Here is a 19,620-nt window from a genome sequence, read left to right as displayed (position 1 = left end):
TGGTTATTATTGGCAGGCCATTCCACAGAGCATTATGGGAATATGATGGGGGTGGTGATGGGGCTGTGGATGCGTATTAGTTACGTTACTCACCAGCAGGCTGGTCGATTTGCGTAGACTCGACTGCGATGGCATCAGCTCCAAGTGGCTTGGACGCTGCGGCTGCGTGTGGTTCAGATCGGGCGTTATGGCCAAGTGCTCTAAAAATAAAAATGAAAACCAGAAATGGTTTGGCGAATTGAGTGAGTGAACAACTGGAGCGTGTACGAGTACACGCGGCCTCATCGACGTCCTCCAATTTGTCAAGGTCATTGGACACCCACCCGCCCCCACATGGGGCCCACACCTGGTGGTCTCTCTCGCGGTCACTTTCGCGCTTAATTTCCCATTAATTACAGCATTCTAGAGTTCAATATCTGTTTTGGTTATGTTCTGTCCGTTCAATAAATAATGAAACAATTATCTATACACTCCCGGCGATCATCTCCCAAGATGATAATGATGATGATGATGTCGGGATGGAAAGGGGGATTGAAAGGGGGCCGAGGCTGGGGCGAACGAGGTCCACTGTCGAAAGCGCTCTGTTTCTGTTTATTTGCAGCCATTTCAATTTGATTTGTTGGCAAATATTTCAGCAATTTCTTCCACGAACTCTACGTACGCCTTTACTGGCTGTAAAACCCGGGGAGAGCCTGCCGGAATCTCATATATATCACTATACTATATGGCCAATGGCCAATGGCGAATATTTTTAGATTCCGTTTGGGTTTCGCACCTTGGGCACGTGTTAATTGCTACCGAATGGCTCCAAGTGCTGTAAAAATCCTTCACAGCATGTAAATTAATTTTGCATTTCACATTGTTCAGCGGGCGAATATTTTTGGCATCTAATTGATTGAATTTGGGCAAAATATGCACCCTTCTTTTGGAAAGAACTTGAAAAAGGATTTGGCCTCGACAAACACATGTTTCTCTGGCTAAAATTAGAACATTTTTACAACCCGAATGACCCATTTCGAGGGAACCGAGCACACATCATCCTCAATTAGAGAACAGCTCAAAGAGGCCCGCAGAAACAGCTGCAAAGCAATGAATGGCTGTGTGACAGGGAACAGCAATTAGTAATCTAAATGTTCACATTTTACTTATAGTCCATATACATATAATATTGTGTGTTGTGATACATTTTAGCTAGCCAATTGCCTGGCCAATGTCAATATGGAAGGTATTGAGACGAGATATTGGCCTGCCAAAAGCAATAAATGGTTGTATTTTTATTGTATCCTATACTAGGGGTCTGGGAGTAACGATATATCTAGTGTAGTTCTGCACCAATTGAGAATAAAATATTATCGATTTTAGAATATGTATCCCGGATAAAATGTATAGCATAATTTTAGGTGTCTCTCAGTCTTGGGACATTCAACTCTGTCCCCACTGACGCTAATCTAACCAGAGATCAGAGATCTGCCAGACATATAGACGAACAAAAAGCTGACATAATTCATTATTTCGGTGTCGAGTCGCTTGCTTGGCTACCCTTCGACACCCAAAAATTACAAGGGGATGAACTATGTATGTATTGATATTAATAAATAATTTTTGGCACACGACTCTAGGGCACGCCCACACGCCACCACGTGTCCCCGCCTACGGTGTGTCTCCTGACAACAAATTCAAGTTCTACCACTCTGATGCCATGGCTATGATGAAAGTATCTGCAAATATAGTAATCCATCTCGAACCTGGCTCCTCCACCTTCAAAAATATCCCCCCACCAAATCTCGTAGCTTTATTTTGTTGTTTTATTTATGTATACATCTTTCTCAGAATTTCTGGCGAATGATGTCGTCGGATGGTTTTAGACAAAAGATGGTAAAAAGAATTGGATTCTTAGTGAGGTTTTAATATTTTTTGTTGTCTGCTGTTTCGTTTTTTTGTTTTTTTGCTTTTGGCAGTCGCTACGCGTTGATGACGTCAAACTGCGCCTTGTCTGTGTAAGTGTCTGAGGGGAGGGTGGGAAAACTGATGGGTCGGGGAAACGGCGGAAAGCCGCATGAAGATTATTGAAAATTGAAGCAATATGTGGAAATTGCTTAACGGCGCTGAAGTGTATGTCGAGAGCGCTCTCATCTCTGCCACAGACTTTTCTTTGCTTTGCTTTTCTTTTCTTTTCTCTTCTCTTTTTTTTGGAATATTTTTCTCTGCTTATATGCGCAGTCATCTTTCATATTATATATTTTCTTTACTTTTACAGCGAGGGGTATTGTAAACTGCTTGTTCAGTCTGTTGGTTGGATAGACTCGTACCCGTGCACTCGTATTTCTATAGATTTACATATAATGCATTTTGTGTATTTAAAGAAAAGCACTATGAAGCGGTAAGTAAAATAAACTATTCCTTAGATCAATAAACCGCCAGTTAATCAACTGAATTTCTGGTCAAATTAGTGTATAATAAACTTCGGTGTATCATCGCTTAATTTCGTTAATTTTTGGCAACAGCAAATGAATTTCAGAAATACATTTTTAATTGTTTTATTTCCCCAATTGCCGTTTTCATTTTTAATTGTTGTTAATTTTTAAAGCTTTTTCCGTGCAGTTACCTCTCAACCCGCCCTTCCTTGTCGGTTGACCGAAAAATGCAATTTAAATGCAAATGCCGGGCGCCCTTCGCTCGGAACTGAATTCGAAATTAAAGAGCAGAAATTTGCATTGGAATGCAAAAATGAATAGGAAACTAATGCGCCCGGCGAGTCCAGAGTGTGTATGCGTCCATGGACCCAGGAAGCAGCCGATGGACGTAGTCGTCCGGCAGCGAGAGCTTTTCATTTATTTATTGGCCAGGCAACGACCCACTGGCAGAGCCAGACACGGCGTAGCCGTAGTCCCCAGTCCCCAGTCCCCAGTCCCCATCTCCTTACCCCAATTCCAATTTCCATTTCCATTTCCAATCCCATTTTTCTTACCTTTCTTTGGCGTCTCGTTGTCGCCGCCGCCACGTTCCCCATCTTCGCTCAGCTGCTGTTCGCTGATTTGTTCTACATCGAGGAGCTCCGACGACGAGATATCGGAGCGCTCGTCATTAGGTTCCAGGGAATTCTTATGAAGATTAAATTTGTGGCACACTTCAAAGGCTTGGCCGACGGTGCGAACGATGCGCATGGCCTGAGACTGCAACGAGAGGAAGAGAGTGGGAGGAGAAGACGAAAAAGGAGATTAATATAATTTGATTAAGCCATCAGGCCCCGACCAATCTCCCACCTCCTATATTGACTGCAATTAAGGCTCCCAAGGAGGCACCACATGTGGTGCGCAGTGCCACGCCACTCAACGCGACGCAAATTACGCACACACCCCGTATACGCATTGAACCCACCTCAGGATCGCTTGCCGCACAGCCGCAGGAAATTGCATCCTTTGTGCGATTATTGCATAAATTATCACAGTCGCTTCCTCCTGCTCCTGCTCCTGCTCCAGCTCCTGCTACTGCCAATCCCCCTCGGGTGCGCTCCAGGGGAGAGCTGCGTCGTCGTTGCCTCGCCTGCCGCTGCTCAGCCATTAGGAGCGGCAGGACCTGGTCCCCGGCCACAATCGGCTCCCGGAACGACAGTTTCTTGCGCGGCTTGTCCGTCTTGGGTCTTTCCAGCATAATGCTGCTGCTGCCGATGCCAAATCCATCGCCACCTCTCCCTCCGCCACCACCACCCCCGCCCCCGCCCCCGCCGCTGCTGTGGCTGGAGTTGCTCTGCTGGTCACTGAGGCTTTTGCGGCGCTGCAACTGATGGCGCTGCTCAGAGCGCTGGTGCAGCTGTTGGGCACGGCGCAGAGCCTCCGGAGAGGCCGTTTCGTACCGGTCACTGGGCAGGCGCTTGAACTTGAGGCGGGCTTTCAGCACATCTCCATTGGACACGGAGGCGGAAGCCTGTGGCTTGTGGGTGCTCTTGGCCACCGGCTGCTCCTTCTTGATGATGTACACGGTGTTCTCGTCGTCATTGAAAAGAATATGCTTGGGCTTGTGGTCGATGTATGTGTCGTCCAGGAAGCGAGTCGGCTGTCCTGCCTGTCCTACCTGTCCGCCTGTCGACCTGGGTGCCAGCTCGCTTTCCACGCAACCGATAAGCTCCCGGATGTCCAGACTCTTGTTGCGGGACAGATGCTTCTGCTTCCTTTTATTCGCCGGCACCGGGGACTGGGGCGGCTTGCTGGCATTGTTATCCTTGAGATTAAGCTGCTTGTCGCCCACGAGAATGTCTCGGATGAGGCCGCCGCCGCTGCGGAAGATATTCCGATGGTAGTGCACCTCCGAGGGCTTCTCCGCACTGGCCGCCTGCTGCTCGGCCTGTGGCGCCTGGGCCTTGGCCATGTTCACCTTGCTGCGACTGCGCGCCCATGGTAGGAAGTCGAAGGCCTTGGTGATGGGACTGCGGGGCGTGGACGAGGAGCGTTCCAAGAGCTGCTGGTGGCGCTGCTGCTTGTGTTGCGGGGATGCCATGATGAGTGTTTTCTCCTGCTTCATGGCCGCAGCGTTCAACGATCCGCGAAAAGTATTCACAAGGTTGCCGCGTTCACAATTTGTCGCGTTTCTATGTTCTATTCAACTTTCACTCGTACAGACTCTCGATGGGGAAAGTTCAATGCTGCTAAATGTTTGGCTTTTCTTTCGACCAATTGTCGGGCTATTAATTTCATAATTTCTTAGGGCTCTTCTCTGTGGTCCATGGGGTCGCTTCCTTGGTCCAGGTTGTTCACACATTGCCGATGCGCCATTTTTCTCGCACCTTCTAGGTGGCGAAATTGTTTATGCTTCTGCTTCTGCTTCTGCTTCTCTGTTTCGGTTATTGTTTCTGTTCTTATTTTGAGTTCTTTTGCGCGTTCAATTTTTTGTGTATTATTGAATTATTTGCAACTTTTCATGCTGCCTATACAGCCATGGAAGATACGATATGAGTATTTCTGGGTTATTTTTCGTTGATTATTTCTGCTGCCTGCATTCGAGCGAGCGAAAAGAAAAACTGTCAATCTCTGGGTTTGTTTAAACTAACCATCGGACAAGACTCATGCAGGCATCAGGCACCAGCAGTCGAATGATGTGCATTTCTCCGATGATTATGAATCAGACCCGCATTTTGACTGGCAGAACGCAAACGGAACGGAACGGATCGCTATCAGAGAGGGGCACAGATTTGCACCCTAAAACTATGAGTAATTCAAGCCATTCCACAAACGGTTGTACACCTTTCCAATTGCCAATTAGGGCCAGGCAAATTTGTGTTCTCCCATTTCACCCATGCCAGCATTTGGCCACAACTGAAGCACTCTGAAGGGCTACTTCAGTGGCGGGCGACTTTGAGCACTTGTCTGAACGACATTAACCACCCATCAATTTGAATTATTTTGACAAGCAGCGACAGCACTTGTTGCGCAAGTGGCAGACTGAGTGAAATAGAGACAGAGATAGAGGGAAACATGCTTACAACACGTTCCTTAAGACAAACTTCGCGGGTGCCTAACAGTTCTTTCAAGGTGAATCTTCTCCGAATCGAAAGTGGCGTCGAACCGTCTCCCTTTGTGGGGGATTCATAGACATACTGTAGATGTATCACGCTGTCAGTTCATATGCCACGTGTGCCGAAGAAGAACCCGTCTAGAGAAGGTGCCAACTGATTCTCTATCGTGCTTTTGCACAGAAATATATTTCCCATAGGTCTCTTGTGCAATTTCACATAAATCAAATCGAAGGAACTATAAAAACAGCGTATATAAAGTGTGTGGCAATTTGAAATCGTTACAGAGAACGTTACAGCAAATGAAAACTTAAATAAATACACGCATACAGCTTGAAGAACGAAGAAAATCGCTTTTGCTTGGTTTTCGTGGAAAACTACTTGAAAATTTATGGCGTTAAAAAATGACTTTGTTAGCTTTTGTTTTATGTATTTATTTGAATTTTAATTCCCATTTCACGCTGCATGGCAATCAAATCTGGCAGTTTGTTTGCTTTTGCCCTCCCCAAATGTCTGTCATAAGGGAAAATTTTTACAGAAAATCTTTTGAGTAAGCTGTTCCAGCTGGTGGTTCTGGTTCTGTTTCTGTTTCTGTTTCTGTGTCTGTTTCTGCTACTGTTTCCTCCGTTCCCTTCTACTCTCTCTATCTCTGACTCGTGCTATCTGGCAAATGTTTACTGCGGCTATAAGTCGTTGATGGTCAGGACATTGCAGCAGTCGGTGGCAGCCACAGAAGCCACATCCGAAGCTCCAGCTGCAGCAGCCTGCAGTTCCCCTGTGGCTGCAGCTCATAAATTCTGCACATTGTCACGTGGTTTCCGCTCTCTCTCACCCTCTCTCTCTCTCTCTCTCTATCTGTCTCTATCTATCGCCATGTAGAGGGGCTGGCTACTAATGAAGTTCTCATTAGTCATGCAGGAGGCGGCACTTAAAAATTCAATTTACTTAACACGAGTGGAATAAGCAAAAATACTCAAAGAACAAGCGTACGAGTATATTTCTGGTTGTTGATGGACTCTGGCTGGGAAAAACACACCTGAACGTTTCGCTCATTTCGGGTTGTTCGATTTCAGAAATACTTTAGAGCAGGCTATTAAAATAATGGATATATTTTTGCTTGAAATGCAAAAAAAAAAAGAAAAATATGCATGTAGAATGGAAAACTGAACGAACGAGCCACGGGGAAACGAGAGTAAAACAAAAAACAAAGCGAAACAAAACGAATGCCGATTGTGGCAGCCATTTTTGGGAAAGTCGAAAAGATTGTGGGAAAAAGGAAAAGTTCTGTGTGGCTTTTCGCCCAAGCAACAGGTAAACGGAAATAATACCCGGACGCATTTCCACTCCACAATTTGCCATAAATTGCACAACTTTCGAGCAGTTCATCAAAATATTTGTAGTGTCTGTCAAAATTTGAGTTTGCCTTTGTTTTGCTGAATTCGATTTATAAATAAATAAGCTAAAGAAATCATAAATATTTCAGCCTTAATATGATACACACACGTCTGTGTGTGCTCATAATTCTATTTATTTGGATGAGCCCACGCTTTTCCTGGACTACCTGTGGCTGGCCAGGGCTCATTAAATGAGAGCAACTAATATGCATAAACAATGTATTAAGGAAAAAGTGCGTCATGGAGCCACGAAAGATGTATATTCGGCCTTAAACTCAGTCCGAACCGAACGTATTGTACTTATTAGGGAAACCTCTATCTCTAAGGCAAAGTTTTCACTCTCTATCCAAAATGGAACCCCATTAGTGTCTGCGAGAGGCCTGTGCTTGGGCTTTTTTCTGGCAATTAATTTTCTAGTCACCGCTCTGTTCCGCTCCTGCTCCTGTGGCTCATTAGTTAATTCCTAGCGGTGCTGGCCATTGTTTAAAAATATATAAATACTGCTTGCTGTTCAGTGCTGTTGTTCAGAACTGATGCTACGGGCATTTAATGGCGTCAGCAGCCCCAAAATCCAATGACAAAACACTTTTCTGATTTCTGCTTTCTGGCAACGGGGAATGTTTTTCCACAACATTTTGAAACATTTAATTTCTCGCCTCGTCTACGATGTTGATAGATGGGACTGGTGAAATATTTTCCCTAACACTTTGACATGCCATTGCCTGAATTTATTTCTCTTTCGCTTTTCTCTCGCTTGACACTTTTCGGTTTATTTGTGCAGTTGGCAGAAATATGGTTTTAGTTTTGGCACAGTTTGCAAATTCATTCGTATTATTATTCACACACCGCCTATGATTGGGTTTGTTTCACTCTTCACTCTTCACTGACACGCACTCGTTGCATAATTTTTAGTTATTGGGCTTTTCGCGGACGCTTTTCCAATCTCCCTGCACGACGTCTACAAAGGCGCGCCGTCTAGAGCGCACTGGACAAAGAACCGTCTGTTAGCGGAGATCGGCGGCCATCGATCGATTGCCTTGCAGCCGGCTAAATGTGAGGGGAGCTTTCACTTGGCCAGAGGCCCACAAAGAGGCCAGCGAGCTTTTGGCTGCTCAGCTGTTAACACGATCGTTTGCGGTTTGCCTTTCGGCCAGTTTCACGCTGCGTTTGTTTTGGTCCGCCGTTCCACCACCAAACACAAAAACAACAAAAACAAAGGAGGACCCACTGCGGCCGGTAAAGTGCGGCGTATGCGTGCGATTGCAGATACTACTGCTGTTGTGACGTCATTGCTTTGTGTTTCGCGGAAGTACTCGGCTCTGAAAAGCCGCTGCCTTTGCTCTTGCTTAGCCATAAATCATACACTTTTCAGCGCATTGTCTACTGGTCGTGCTTATGTGCTTATGTATGTATGTATGTACAGACAATACACACATACGTTTCGGCTCTCCAAATTGCGTTGCATTTCCATTGGCCTGTTTTTGGTGTTGCTGTTGCGGTTGCTGTGGCTGTTGCTGTTGGGAGAGAGGTGGAAGAGCCTCTTGCCTCAGGTGCAGCGTTGCTGAGGAGCTTTGCGCTGACGCACGCGGCGTATGCGCAATTTTCTACACGTGCATGCGGCGTGTAGAAGATACTGCCCCCCGCCACGCCCGGCTGTGGCTCCATCAGCCCCCCAACAGTCTATGTCTATGGCCCCCATCCCCATCCTGGCCTTAATTTCGTGTGTCACTTGTCAGGCATTTCGACAGGCCCACAAACACAGTCATGTCAGGCCCTGGCCTGATGTCTTCTGATGGATAGATTGGAATTCGTTCCCAGAATTTCTGCTTGTTAATTAGAAGACAAAAAATAGAAATGCCAACTTGACATTGTCTACGAATTGAAGTTGAAGGCCAGCGAGAAATAATTTCGGAATATGGACCCAGAAATACGGCTTCAGCTTATTAATGGTTATTAATTTGGAACATTTTAGCATTTGACGGAGAATTAATCAAAAACCGCATTCGGTTCGAAATCAAAGCGAATGCATTTCCCCCTGGGTGACTACAAAGTAAAAGCTGATTTATTTATTGGACCAAATCCCGGCCATAACTTAATGGAGAGCAATCCCCATCCTCAGACATGCCCGTTGTCGCCCCGTTAAAATCCGAGAGAATCTGTGGATCGCCCGGATCGCGCGGACCGCTGACTACAATACGGAAATGGAAGCGACCGCCTGGCGGTCTGCCTGATGGACAGTTGCGCCTTACTTTTTGCTCAGTTTGTTTAGACCCCAATGTTCTCTAATGGCCAATGAAAAATCGGTCGAGACTCTTGCCCGAATTGACAATGAAAAATGATCATGGAACCATCAAACAGGCACTAAAGAGCCCAAACGAATGGCTATCAACTGGCGAAAGTGTCTCTGCTGGAAACCTTACTCGTATTTTTAAATTCTGATACACACACATATTAAGAATCGTTATGCGATTGAAAACGGAAGTCCTACGATAAACAAGCACATGTTCGAAAAAGATCGTAAGGGGGAGAGATAAACTGTTGGAATAAAGAGATTAATTGGGTGCAGAAATGCTTAATTTATTGTAAAAATAAACGAGAAATTTTAATTATGATAAAGAGCTTCTTCTAACCACTCTAACCAATAGATACAAATATTTCGTACACTTGAATGGCATTGTTTATTCCACACTTTTTGAGGCTTGCCCAATCTTTAGAGATTCCATCAAATAGATCGCTTTTATAGCGCATCTAATGACTGCACTCTCTCCTGTACAGATCGAGGGATATACTCGTATCTTGTTTATTTGCTAGTTGTTTTCGTTTCGGTTTTCCAATGCTGGATACAAGCCAAAATTATGCATATGTGTAGACATTTTGCACAAGACCAGAGTTCCTATTTATAGACCCCCATCCACAGGGGTAAGGTTGGTGCTGTTGGGACGGAGACGGAGAGGGAGAGGGAAGGGGAGGAATGGGTAATGTCAAGTAAGTCACATGTACAAGTAGTAGCCCCTGCATTACGCGAATTGCGGTCATAAACAATTCTGTGTGTGCCCCAGCAAATACTTACTCGTAAAACCCGCCGAGAAATACCAAAACAGAAACTAATTTCTGCTCGTATTTGCATAAGATCTGGATCAGGTAAACATAATGTATATAAAACACATATCGTATCTCACCTTTTTGTGACTTTTGAAGACGGAACACTTGAACGTATCCGTGCTGGCGTCGCGCGCTATATAGCTGAATATCTTGAGATCGCTGCTGTCGTGGGACACGTAGAATATGCGGTATATGGGATGATTGAGCAACTCGATTTCCTCGGGGTCATTAGTCCAGTTTTTTTTCTAAAAGAAATTCCCCGTCAGAAGCTATTGATGGAATAATATGTGTGACATTGACTTACTTTTCGGCGACGCTTCTTAAGCACAACGCGTACGCCATTTACCGATATGTGTATGGTGACCTTTCGCTTTTTCAGATTTTGCACTTTGCACTCGTACTGTTAGAGAAGAGAGAGAGAGAGATAGAGAACATATAGAGTGCTTGTAGGAGTCAAAAGTGGGCCGCGTAATTCCAGAATTTTCAATTAACATTTGACTGCGTCTGACGGCTGGGCTAATGGCAAAGACATGACAATAACAAGCGCCAAATCTGCCTCGTCTCCCTTCCCATCAGCACAATGGCTGACAGACAGGGCTAATATACATCTGCACACACACATACACACATGTTTCTGGCACAGCCAGGCCAAGGCGGTTTAAGCCAAGACACGCACGACCCGCCAGCAAGGAGAGGGAAGGCTGAAAAAGCCTCGTTACTTTTTATGCTACTAGGATGGCACTTTTTTCTGGTCTGGATTTTTCTTTTCTTTTACCATTTTCCAGCATTTTTCTTTTGGGGTGAGTGTGTGTGTGTGTGTGTGTACCTGTAATCAAAGCGTGTGACGCTTCGAAAATTGTTGCCTGCTTTTGGGGGCAGGGAAAATTTAAAACCGCTACAAGCCTGTTCAAAAGTTTCTTTAATTGCCTGAAGGATATACAATGTACATACAAAGATCCGGGCTAAATAGCTGTGTAGCTTCGCGATTCCCGGATTCCGGGATACCAAAATTCATTTGCGGCCCACATGGCGTATGCTTGATAGATTCCGCCCAAGTACTCACCCTTATGCGACGCATGGCCTGAACAATCTCGGCGCGTGTGTTCGGTCGCGGCACCTCCTCCCAGCCGACAAACTGCAACGAGAAAAGCGGGAAAGAGTGTGAGTATTTGTATTACTGTTGATTGCTCCAAACAAAGGGTCTCAAGTCAAACAAAAGCTACAAAGGCCCTCGAGAGCGCTGCGGGCCGGGAGAGCCCTACAGATGGAGTGGCCATGCCCATGTCCGTGCCTGTGCCCCTGCCCCTGCCTCTGCCCCTCTACCAAACTTTAAATTAAACAAATTAGCTGCCACACAAGCAAGTTTGCCAGCAAAGTTTCCCCCGCCAGCATTTAATGCGAGAAATCATTTAAATATAGCAGAGTCGGGCAATTCAGTTGCCAACAGCCTCGACACAGTAAACGGTTGCGGTAGCCGTATTTTTAGTTGGAGCATTTTCTAAATTTAAGCCAGCAATCGAGTGCAGCAGGCCCTTTTGTCAATGCTGTCCCAGAATGGTGCAGTAGTCTGTTATTTCTACATCTGTGAGATGCCATTGATTTCACTATCATTTGGGCGTACATTGAGCGGTAGCCTCTCTATCAAATTGATGGCCCAAAAATGAATCACAAAAGCCAAAATTTGTCGAGCACTTATTTCGTGGAATTGTTTGAATAACACAACAACAACAACGACAACAGCAACAGCAAATTGCAATTTTAGTGCAATATTTCGCGCTGTTGTTTCGGTGTTCAACGCCAAATGCAGCTCAAGGATAACAAATGCGTAGATATGGACCTAGATTTGCGAATTTTATTACAGTGACAACAACAATTTAAATGCAAAATGACAGATGGGAGAGAGCGAGACCGAGAGAGGGAGAGAGAGAAAGAGACGTGGGTGATGCCATAGCGGGTTGACAGTGACAAAATGTGCATGAGATAGCAGCACCACGCCTACCACGCCCATCACGCCGCCCACGCACTTGCCAAAATGGCGACAAATAACGCGCGACAATAATATATACATATATGTACATATTTTTATGGATATACTCGTAATGTAGTAGCGAGGAAGGACAATCCTTGCTGGGAAAAATGGGAAAACCTTTCACAGAATCCCCCCTACCCCCCACCCATTTGCCGAGCATATGTCTATTCTCTATTACGAGTATGATCTATGTCAAGTTGGGGTAAACAAATCGAAAGTTTTGCGCCAGATTGCGCCTAGATTTCTACGAATGCTGTGATGAATGCTCTCTGGCCCAAGGCGTGCGACTCGTCGTATAAGGTTCTGTTCCAAAAATATCTCAGATAAATGTTTAAATTCGGTATAAAATAGATTTTGGCACATTATTCTCGCAAAATTATGAAAGAAAACAATGTTAACGCTCTCCACTGATTGATTCGCAGCCCACACAAAGGCTCCACAGATTAATGCCATGTGCCCTAAAAGGCAGATACATTTTAACACAGAAAAAAAAGAACAAAAGTTCATTAGCATGAAAGCCAAATGTTTATTTTATCCAAAAACATCAAACAGAAAAGCAAACTAATATAGATAACCACAAAAGATTAATCATGATGGCGTGAGATAAATATTTATAAGGTTAAGCACAAGGGAGTTTGAGAACCAAGAATATAATGATTCCTGTCTGTATTAACAGAAGTATGACTTGCTGTTAAGTGCTCGTAATGATGAGTGAATATATTCATAAGAATGATCGTTAGAGAGTTATCCTATCAAAGGAGTTTACGCTCTAAGAGTGTACTTCCTTTTCTCCATAAATAAATATATGTATGTATATATATTCTATATTTGCATGCAAATGCCGTTCGAAAGGTTATGAAACGAGGCTTTAAAAAACTCCCCACAAAAGCCATCCGGCAGTAAGCCCATAAAAAGCCATTTACACAACGGAAAAGAGCCAAAAGAGAAAGCAGCCAAAGGGAAACCCTCTCACTCTCGCCCACAAATATTTGGATTGCATTAAATTCATGCAAACACAAAGGGATAAGAGATACACAGGGCGCTTATCCTCTCCAGCTAGACAAATCCCCCGCGCAAATAAAATAAAGAAAGCCAACTCCAGAGTCCCGGCCAAACGCTGCTGCTTCTCTGCCTCCTCTGATACTTTTCTATTCCCAGCCCCATACCCCATACCCCCCATACCCCATACACCATTTTCCTTTTCCATTTCCATTTCCATTCAAAATCCCTTTCCCAGTGCCATTCGCATCCCTTTTTTCACTTAAAAACCATTTCAGTGGGACGGCTCTATGTAAATAGCCGCTGGACTTTGCTCGTCGCTTCGTTTAAATTCATTTACTTTGATTAAAACCCTGACCAAGAGAGAAGACTAAAGTTTTATCTCTCGTCAGAGGGAAGGAGGGACGACTCTGCCGAATGGACGAGTTCATAATTTATTTGAAGGCGTAACTGTGTCTACCTTTACACTTTTATGGCTGGTACGGTTAGGTCTCTTCCCAAGAGCTTTACGACCCGCATTACGTTTATCGATCAAGGCGCACGGCTCTCTATTGTAATACCACTCACGTTTTTCAGACAATTTCCCTACAATTAATTGCCAGAGAATTGCAATCGATTTTCCCCTACTTTCAGTTCTATTTTCATACATTTGTTTATTTATGTATTCGATCATTCCAGTGAAAGACAAGTGAAAAGTCAAAAGCCACGCGGCTGGCCAACTTGACGTCAGCAGGTGTATAGGGATGGGGAAAACGCCTCAAAAGGTATCCCCAGGTACAAAAACTGCTACCCAAATTATAGCCAGTCATTTTTCACCGACAAACGGCAATTAAGCTGCGTTTAATTTCATCCCCAAATCCCGACTAATATCATCAGGAAAGTATCTGAAAAATCAGAAAGATTCAGAATGGAGGGAAAACCGGAGATGGAAATGGAACGGGCGATGGCCGCTGGCCAACGACAAACAGATTAGAACAGCTTAGTTTTTCCGCAAAAAAATGGGGGTAAAAAGTATGCAAAAAATGAATAAAGAAAAGCCCCAAAGCGTTTCGTAAAAAATCAGGAAAAAAGGATTTGGCCATGGCTAATGGCGCTGCAGGCTGGACAGGCTTTCATGTTCAGCTTTTCCTTTTCCTCTGGACTCTGGGCTCTGTACTCTTTTCACTCCTCTGCTCCTTTGCTCTTTTGGCTCTTTTGGATTTCCCTTTCAACAATGCGAAACATTTGTTTGTGCAGCCATTCCAGCACCCAGCATCGGCGGCAGCAGCAACAGCAGCGTTCTTTCGCGTTGAAAACATAATTTTCGTCGGTTTATTTATAAAAATAAAATACCATTTTATATTTACACAGAGCCCCCTGACCCCCCACACCTGGCATAACTGGCGCAATTTTGTGTCGCACTGCCGCGGGGCATTACAATTTATTTTTGCTCTTTTCTGTTTTACAGAAATTTATGTAATGCTTATGAAAAGTAGTCTTTAAGTCAGATTAACACTTGGCAATGAGTTCGTATGCCTTCAGATTTTTGCATTCAAAGAGCTGTAAAATCATTTAAAACTCTATTCCATAAAAAACTATCCTTTGAAATAGTATCTAAGTAGTTGTATTTTTCTATCAAGGGGAAAGTGGAGTATTTGGAAAGAGATATATCTAGCAATTATCCATGGTCTTTACAGATCCCCGAGTTGGAACACGGAACTGCAGTTCCCTTGTCGAAGCTCTTGTCGGATGACGCACAAATATTTATAAGTATATGGCGGAGGCAGCCATTGTTAGGACCAGCTCTCACCGCAACGAAGGCCAAAAGCTGCTTTCTAGCAATTGCCCGTTCCCAGCGTTGCGTACGAACTCTCATAGAATAGAATAGATTTCCGGTAATCAGGCTTAATATAGTCCTGCTGGCGATGCAGGGTATTCTTGGCAACCGGCATGACTCTGGTAAGAGGCAGGATTTCCAAATACGCCTCCCTTTGCCCCCGATCCACGCGTATGATTAGCATGGATTAGTATGGTGGCGACCCCGTCACCATTATCAGGACTAGAGAAAAGGGTGAGAGGTTGTGAAGCATAAATTCTCAGAAAAGAATATCCTGCCAGCTATAGATATACGAAGCTCACAATTGTGGTGCCGCTGTTCGATATGCTGAAACAGTTTTATAGTGCGATAGTATTTTGAATAATTAGCTCTTTAGTTGTCCGTAGGGGTAACAGAAATTTACATAACATTTGTACCGATTTGTAAAGCATATTTTTGGGCTGACAAACAATTTTCACAATGCTTCCAGAAAGCTTTTTCTTAATCCCCATGGTCATCCATTGAGTGGTGTCTCTGTTAAATAAATAAAATATTTAATAAAAACATGCAGCACAATGGTAGGTATATATGAGTCCCCAATGATAATCGTTTTTTATGGACTACACATGTACAAAAATAAGCAGAAAAACTATTGCATACTTTTCTGTGATATATTTCACAGAGAACAACAGAACGGGAAAAAAGCTCTTTCCCTCACTTTCAAAGTTCTCTCTGACCAGAAAAACGACATGTGTAAGAAATTTAAAAATGAATTGGAAAAATAGAATGAAAAAATTAAAAACGCATTGGGAAATTGTGAAAAACTGAACGAAAATAGATTGTCTAGTTGCCTGTATTTATCAGCAGTAAATTGACGCTGTTTATTGGAACATTTAATTGGCCACTTTTTAAGTGCTCTTCGATGGAAATTCGTTTTTAATATCGTTTATTGGGGATTTGATGGCTTCATTTGTTTATCGGTGGATGGAATTAATGTTTGTGGTCTAGGAAAAATTAAAATAAAATAATAAAGCTTGACAGAACTGGGTGTTTATGCACTGCTCTCTCAGTGGACATGTCTTGGCCAGAGTTCTTGCTTCGCATGCGGTAACGGGAAAAAGAAGTCCGACTCCAACGGAGAAACAAATTTAAAAATAAAAAAATCAACAGCACAAAGTTAAACATGAAATGCAAAGCCAGACGAAAGGAGAAGCTGAAATGCCCCCAGCAGTCCCAAGAGTTTCCGCTAATAATGCTAATTCCATTGCCACCTACCTCCGAGAACTCCCCCAGAAAGCACCGAAGAAAGCTCTCAGAGAAACCTCCCCCCCCAGAAGCCTCTTCTAGAGTCTTCCCACAGAACACCTCCTCTAGAAACCGCCGCAGATAATCAGCAAGCAGCTCGGTCTTGTTCTGCTTCCCAGTTTCCTTTTGTTTTGCTTTCATCTCGAGTTTTAGTTTTGTGCTGTCTTGTCCTTCCTTCCTTCCTTGCCAACTTCCTGTCTTCCCATTGCGTCCATTGTTGTTGCGTAACTGAACTTCCTTTGGCCCAGTCCCTGCTCCTTCCTACTGCCATTTCATTAGCCTCATCCACAACCAGGAGGCAACTTAATGAGATGGCGTGCAAAACTTTTCTCCTCTCTCCATTTCGCTCCGCACATCTTCTGTGTTCTGGCGTTTTTCTGTGCTATGCATAACTTTGGGCATTTGGTTTGTGCTTAATTTAAAACAATTATTTGACGAGCTGTAAGTGGCCAAGGCCGCAGGCCAACTGAGAGACCGAGACCGAGCCCGAGCCCGAGCCCGAACCCAACCCAAATCAAAGGTTGACCGCACCAGCAAGGCACAAAAAAGGCAGCCATTGAAAACTTTAAACTGAAAATCAACAGTTTGGCAAACCAACAAACAAACAAGCCAACCAGAGGATGGGCATAAAGAGAAACAAACTGAAACTTTACTCCTCCAGTTAAATGATTCTCCTCCTCGAATTGCAGTCTTCCACCGAAATGCAAATGCAAATGAAAATCACCTCCCTATTATATCTCAACTATGGTAATTTACAGCGAAACTACTCGTACAACTCGTACAACTCGTGGCCGCAAGCTAACATTTCGCGGCTCAGATGCCAACTGCAAACAAATGAGTTTGCGTTGGTCCAGCGAAATAAATCATGTCGGGCAGGGGTTTTTGGGTTAGAAATGCTCCTAGTATCAGCCAGTGCTAAAGTGCAGAGTCAGGCCGCCTAAGTGGCGTGAAATGAAATGCTTTCTTTGCACCAACACTCGCGGCAACAAGTTAAGTGCAAGTTAAATCAACAACTGAATTTCCCCCGTGCTAAACAGCAGCAAAGAGAGCCAGCTCAGAAGGTGCCAATGGCATGTCCAGAAGTCAGGGGATATAGGAGCTTGTATACCCTCACAGAAGCTTGAAGAGTACACAGGCTTTTCCGTTTTAACGAGTAAAAACATTTGTCCTCAGTCCTCATTCATACACAGACTTCAAACCGATCGCAGCGATCGTATTACTATATGAAGATCTGTCATAAGAGTGATCAAATGTAAGCCCTCAAAAATATTCCACTGCAAGGGTATTCCAAGCTCTGACAAACCAAAACACACAGTTTTTCTTTCATTTTGTGCTCATCCTCTCCAGTTGGCCATAAAAGTGCATGTGTGATAGCGCTGGGAGTTGCCTGGTAGCTGGAGCTGGAGCCCCCAGACAGGTAATAAAAGCCAGAGACCTGCACACAATTCTCAGATTGCTTTCTTTCGAGGCATAAGTATTTGCATAAGCCTGACGTGAGTATCTTCACTTTGATTAGTCCATGCCAAAGCGTTTTATTGAAGACAGCGGGCACATTACTCATCCTATCAATGCCTAGCCCCCAGACCTGAGTGGTGGTAATAGTACGTCGTTTCCGGCGACAGAAGACAGAAGACAGAGGACAGACTGTCAGACCCGATGAGCTCGATGGAAAAGGTACGAGTACATTAAAAATTCATACAAATTATGCTTTGCGCTTTATGCGCTTCACACATAAAAACCCGTAAAGCTCTAAGCTAATAATAAACGACTTTACTCGCAAGCCGCGTCCAAAGAAATGGAAAAGCAAAGAAAAAACTCTTGCCCCACGATAAGCAATTATCTGACAGATAAAAAAGGGGGAAGGAAGGTTAGATAGTTGCATTCTTTGTTTGTTCTTTGTTACGACTTTCGCTGCGAGAGTCTAGGCCACACTTCATTAACCCCCCCTGCCCTGCCCAGCCCTGCCCAGCCCGGCCCTGCCCACAGAATCTCCCCACTCAATTGTGGAGTGTCAAGTTTTATTAGCCCTCTGGGCTGCACAGGGCTGCACACAGTTCCAGAGTTCGATGCGGGAAAAAGTAAAAGTTTCTTTTGGCTGCTGTCCAGCGTTGACCCATATATATTCCTTGGTCTTGGACAGAAATTTCGGTTTTCTTTCGATTCTGTTTAGACAAAAGCGATTCGGAATGAAAATGCATTATGCAAATGCAGCTGCAGCATCATGGGTTTTCTATATACTACATATTTCTGTCCGCTGTCGAGGTCGCAGCGGGTCTCTGATGGATGTGTATGTGTGTGTGTGTGTGTGTGGAGACAATGGATATGCCTTGTATGCCACATGTAATTGAAAATCGAATGAGGCATGAAGGCATATCTATCTCAAGAAGATATCTCTATACGGCATTGCTGCTCAAGCTTCAGCGTGGAATGTGGTAAAGTTTTCCCCCTTGAAAAACTTTAAGAGATTTATTTGATTCGGAGTTCGTTTCATGGCTGGACAGGAACCACACAATACCGGTAAAGTTCTTCAGTCAAAGGTAAAATCAATAAACAAGTTACCAAAACCACCCCCCAATAGGAACCTACCACCACCCACCCCATGGCCTTAAGCCATAAACAATGGTGTGCCTGAATTACCGGCTCGGGTCTCCGGGTCTCCGGCTCCCCGGTTCTCCGGTTCTCACTGAGTACAGGGTGTACACTGTGTGCAGTGTGTACCAGGGTTCGGACGGAGGGCGACAAAGCGTGTACAAGTTGAACAATAATAACAAAGCAGAAAATCAATTGGAAGTACTTAAGCAAACAATGGACCAAAGTAATGAAAGAGCAGGCCAACAAAAACCAATCCCCAAAAAACAAAAAAAAAAAAACAAAACGAAGGAGAACAATAAAGGCCTCTTTCGGGGCAGTCTCTGTTTCGGTAGCAAGTGGCGTCTAATTTAGCACAAGACGATTATTTAGATATCAGCAACAACCACTGCAATTACGGCCCTCATTCTTCCCAGAGATGGGGCCCAGAAGAGCGGAGAGTTAAAGTGCGAAAAGAAATTAAAATAAATAAATTGCGTGCCCCACACACGCACGCAGGGGAGTGCCGCGGAGCGTGGGGCGTATGAGTAATGCGTCACAGAATCTAAACGAGCGGAAGCATTTAATTAGCGGCTTTAATAATTCAATCAGCGTTATGTGTGCTCTTCGTCTTTCTCTTCTCTCTCCCCTTCTATTGTGCGTGTTTTTGGCTGACCGCTAATTTTTATACAACAATTTAACAATGTTATTATCGTTCGAATTTCGGGTTTTGTGTCTTCTTTTTGGCGGGTGTACGTTTCACAGACAAGTGCTAAATGGGCTTAAACGATTGATGCCTCAAATTATCGAAAATTTCAATGGATTTTTCTCTGCCTGGTCACACAATTTGTAGAATGCTGTAGAAGGGGGAATGGGGATGAATGTGGGGGCCTGCGGCTGCCTTTGTAACGAGTCCTGTGGC

The 19,620-nt window shown here is 44.3% G+C and overlaps 1 protein-coding gene across 3 annotated transcripts in view; it reads right to left on the bottom strand.

The window, feature by feature from the left end:
* The window catches only part of LOC6602516 (capon-like protein), a 42,864-nt gene that overhangs the window by 2,710 nt on the left and 20,534 nt on the right, over nt 1-19,620 (bottom strand). For 2 of the 3 annotated variants that reach the window (XM_002027462.2, XM_026992969.1), the window contains exons 3-7: nt 11,066-11,137; nt 10,307-10,402; nt 10,080-10,247; nt 2,969-3,173; nt 94-200 (exon numbers count right to left, since the gene is read on the bottom strand). In XM_002027462.2, the coding sequence (XP_002027498.2) occupies nt 94-200; nt 2,969-3,173; nt 10,080-10,247; nt 10,307-10,402; nt 11,066-11,137 (648 nt within the window). Of the gene's footprint in view, nt 1-93; nt 201-2,968; nt 3,174-3,378; nt 4,922-7,746; nt 7,888-10,079; nt 10,248-10,306; nt 10,403-11,065; nt 11,138-19,620 lie in introns of those variants that run through there. The other variant, XM_026992968.1, reaches the window with a different exon arrangement.

This window comes from Drosophila persimilis, unplaced genomic scaffold (assembly GCF_003286085.1).
Source record: "Drosophila persimilis strain 14011-0111.01,24,50 unplaced genomic scaffold, DperRS2 tig00000798-arrow-arrow-pilon, whole genome shotgun sequence".
Lineage (NCBI taxonomy): Eukaryota > Metazoa > Arthropoda > Insecta > Diptera > Drosophilidae > Drosophila > Drosophila persimilis.
Note: the sequence above shows the minus strand (reverse complement) of the source record. Positions and strands in the feature narration are given on the sequence as shown.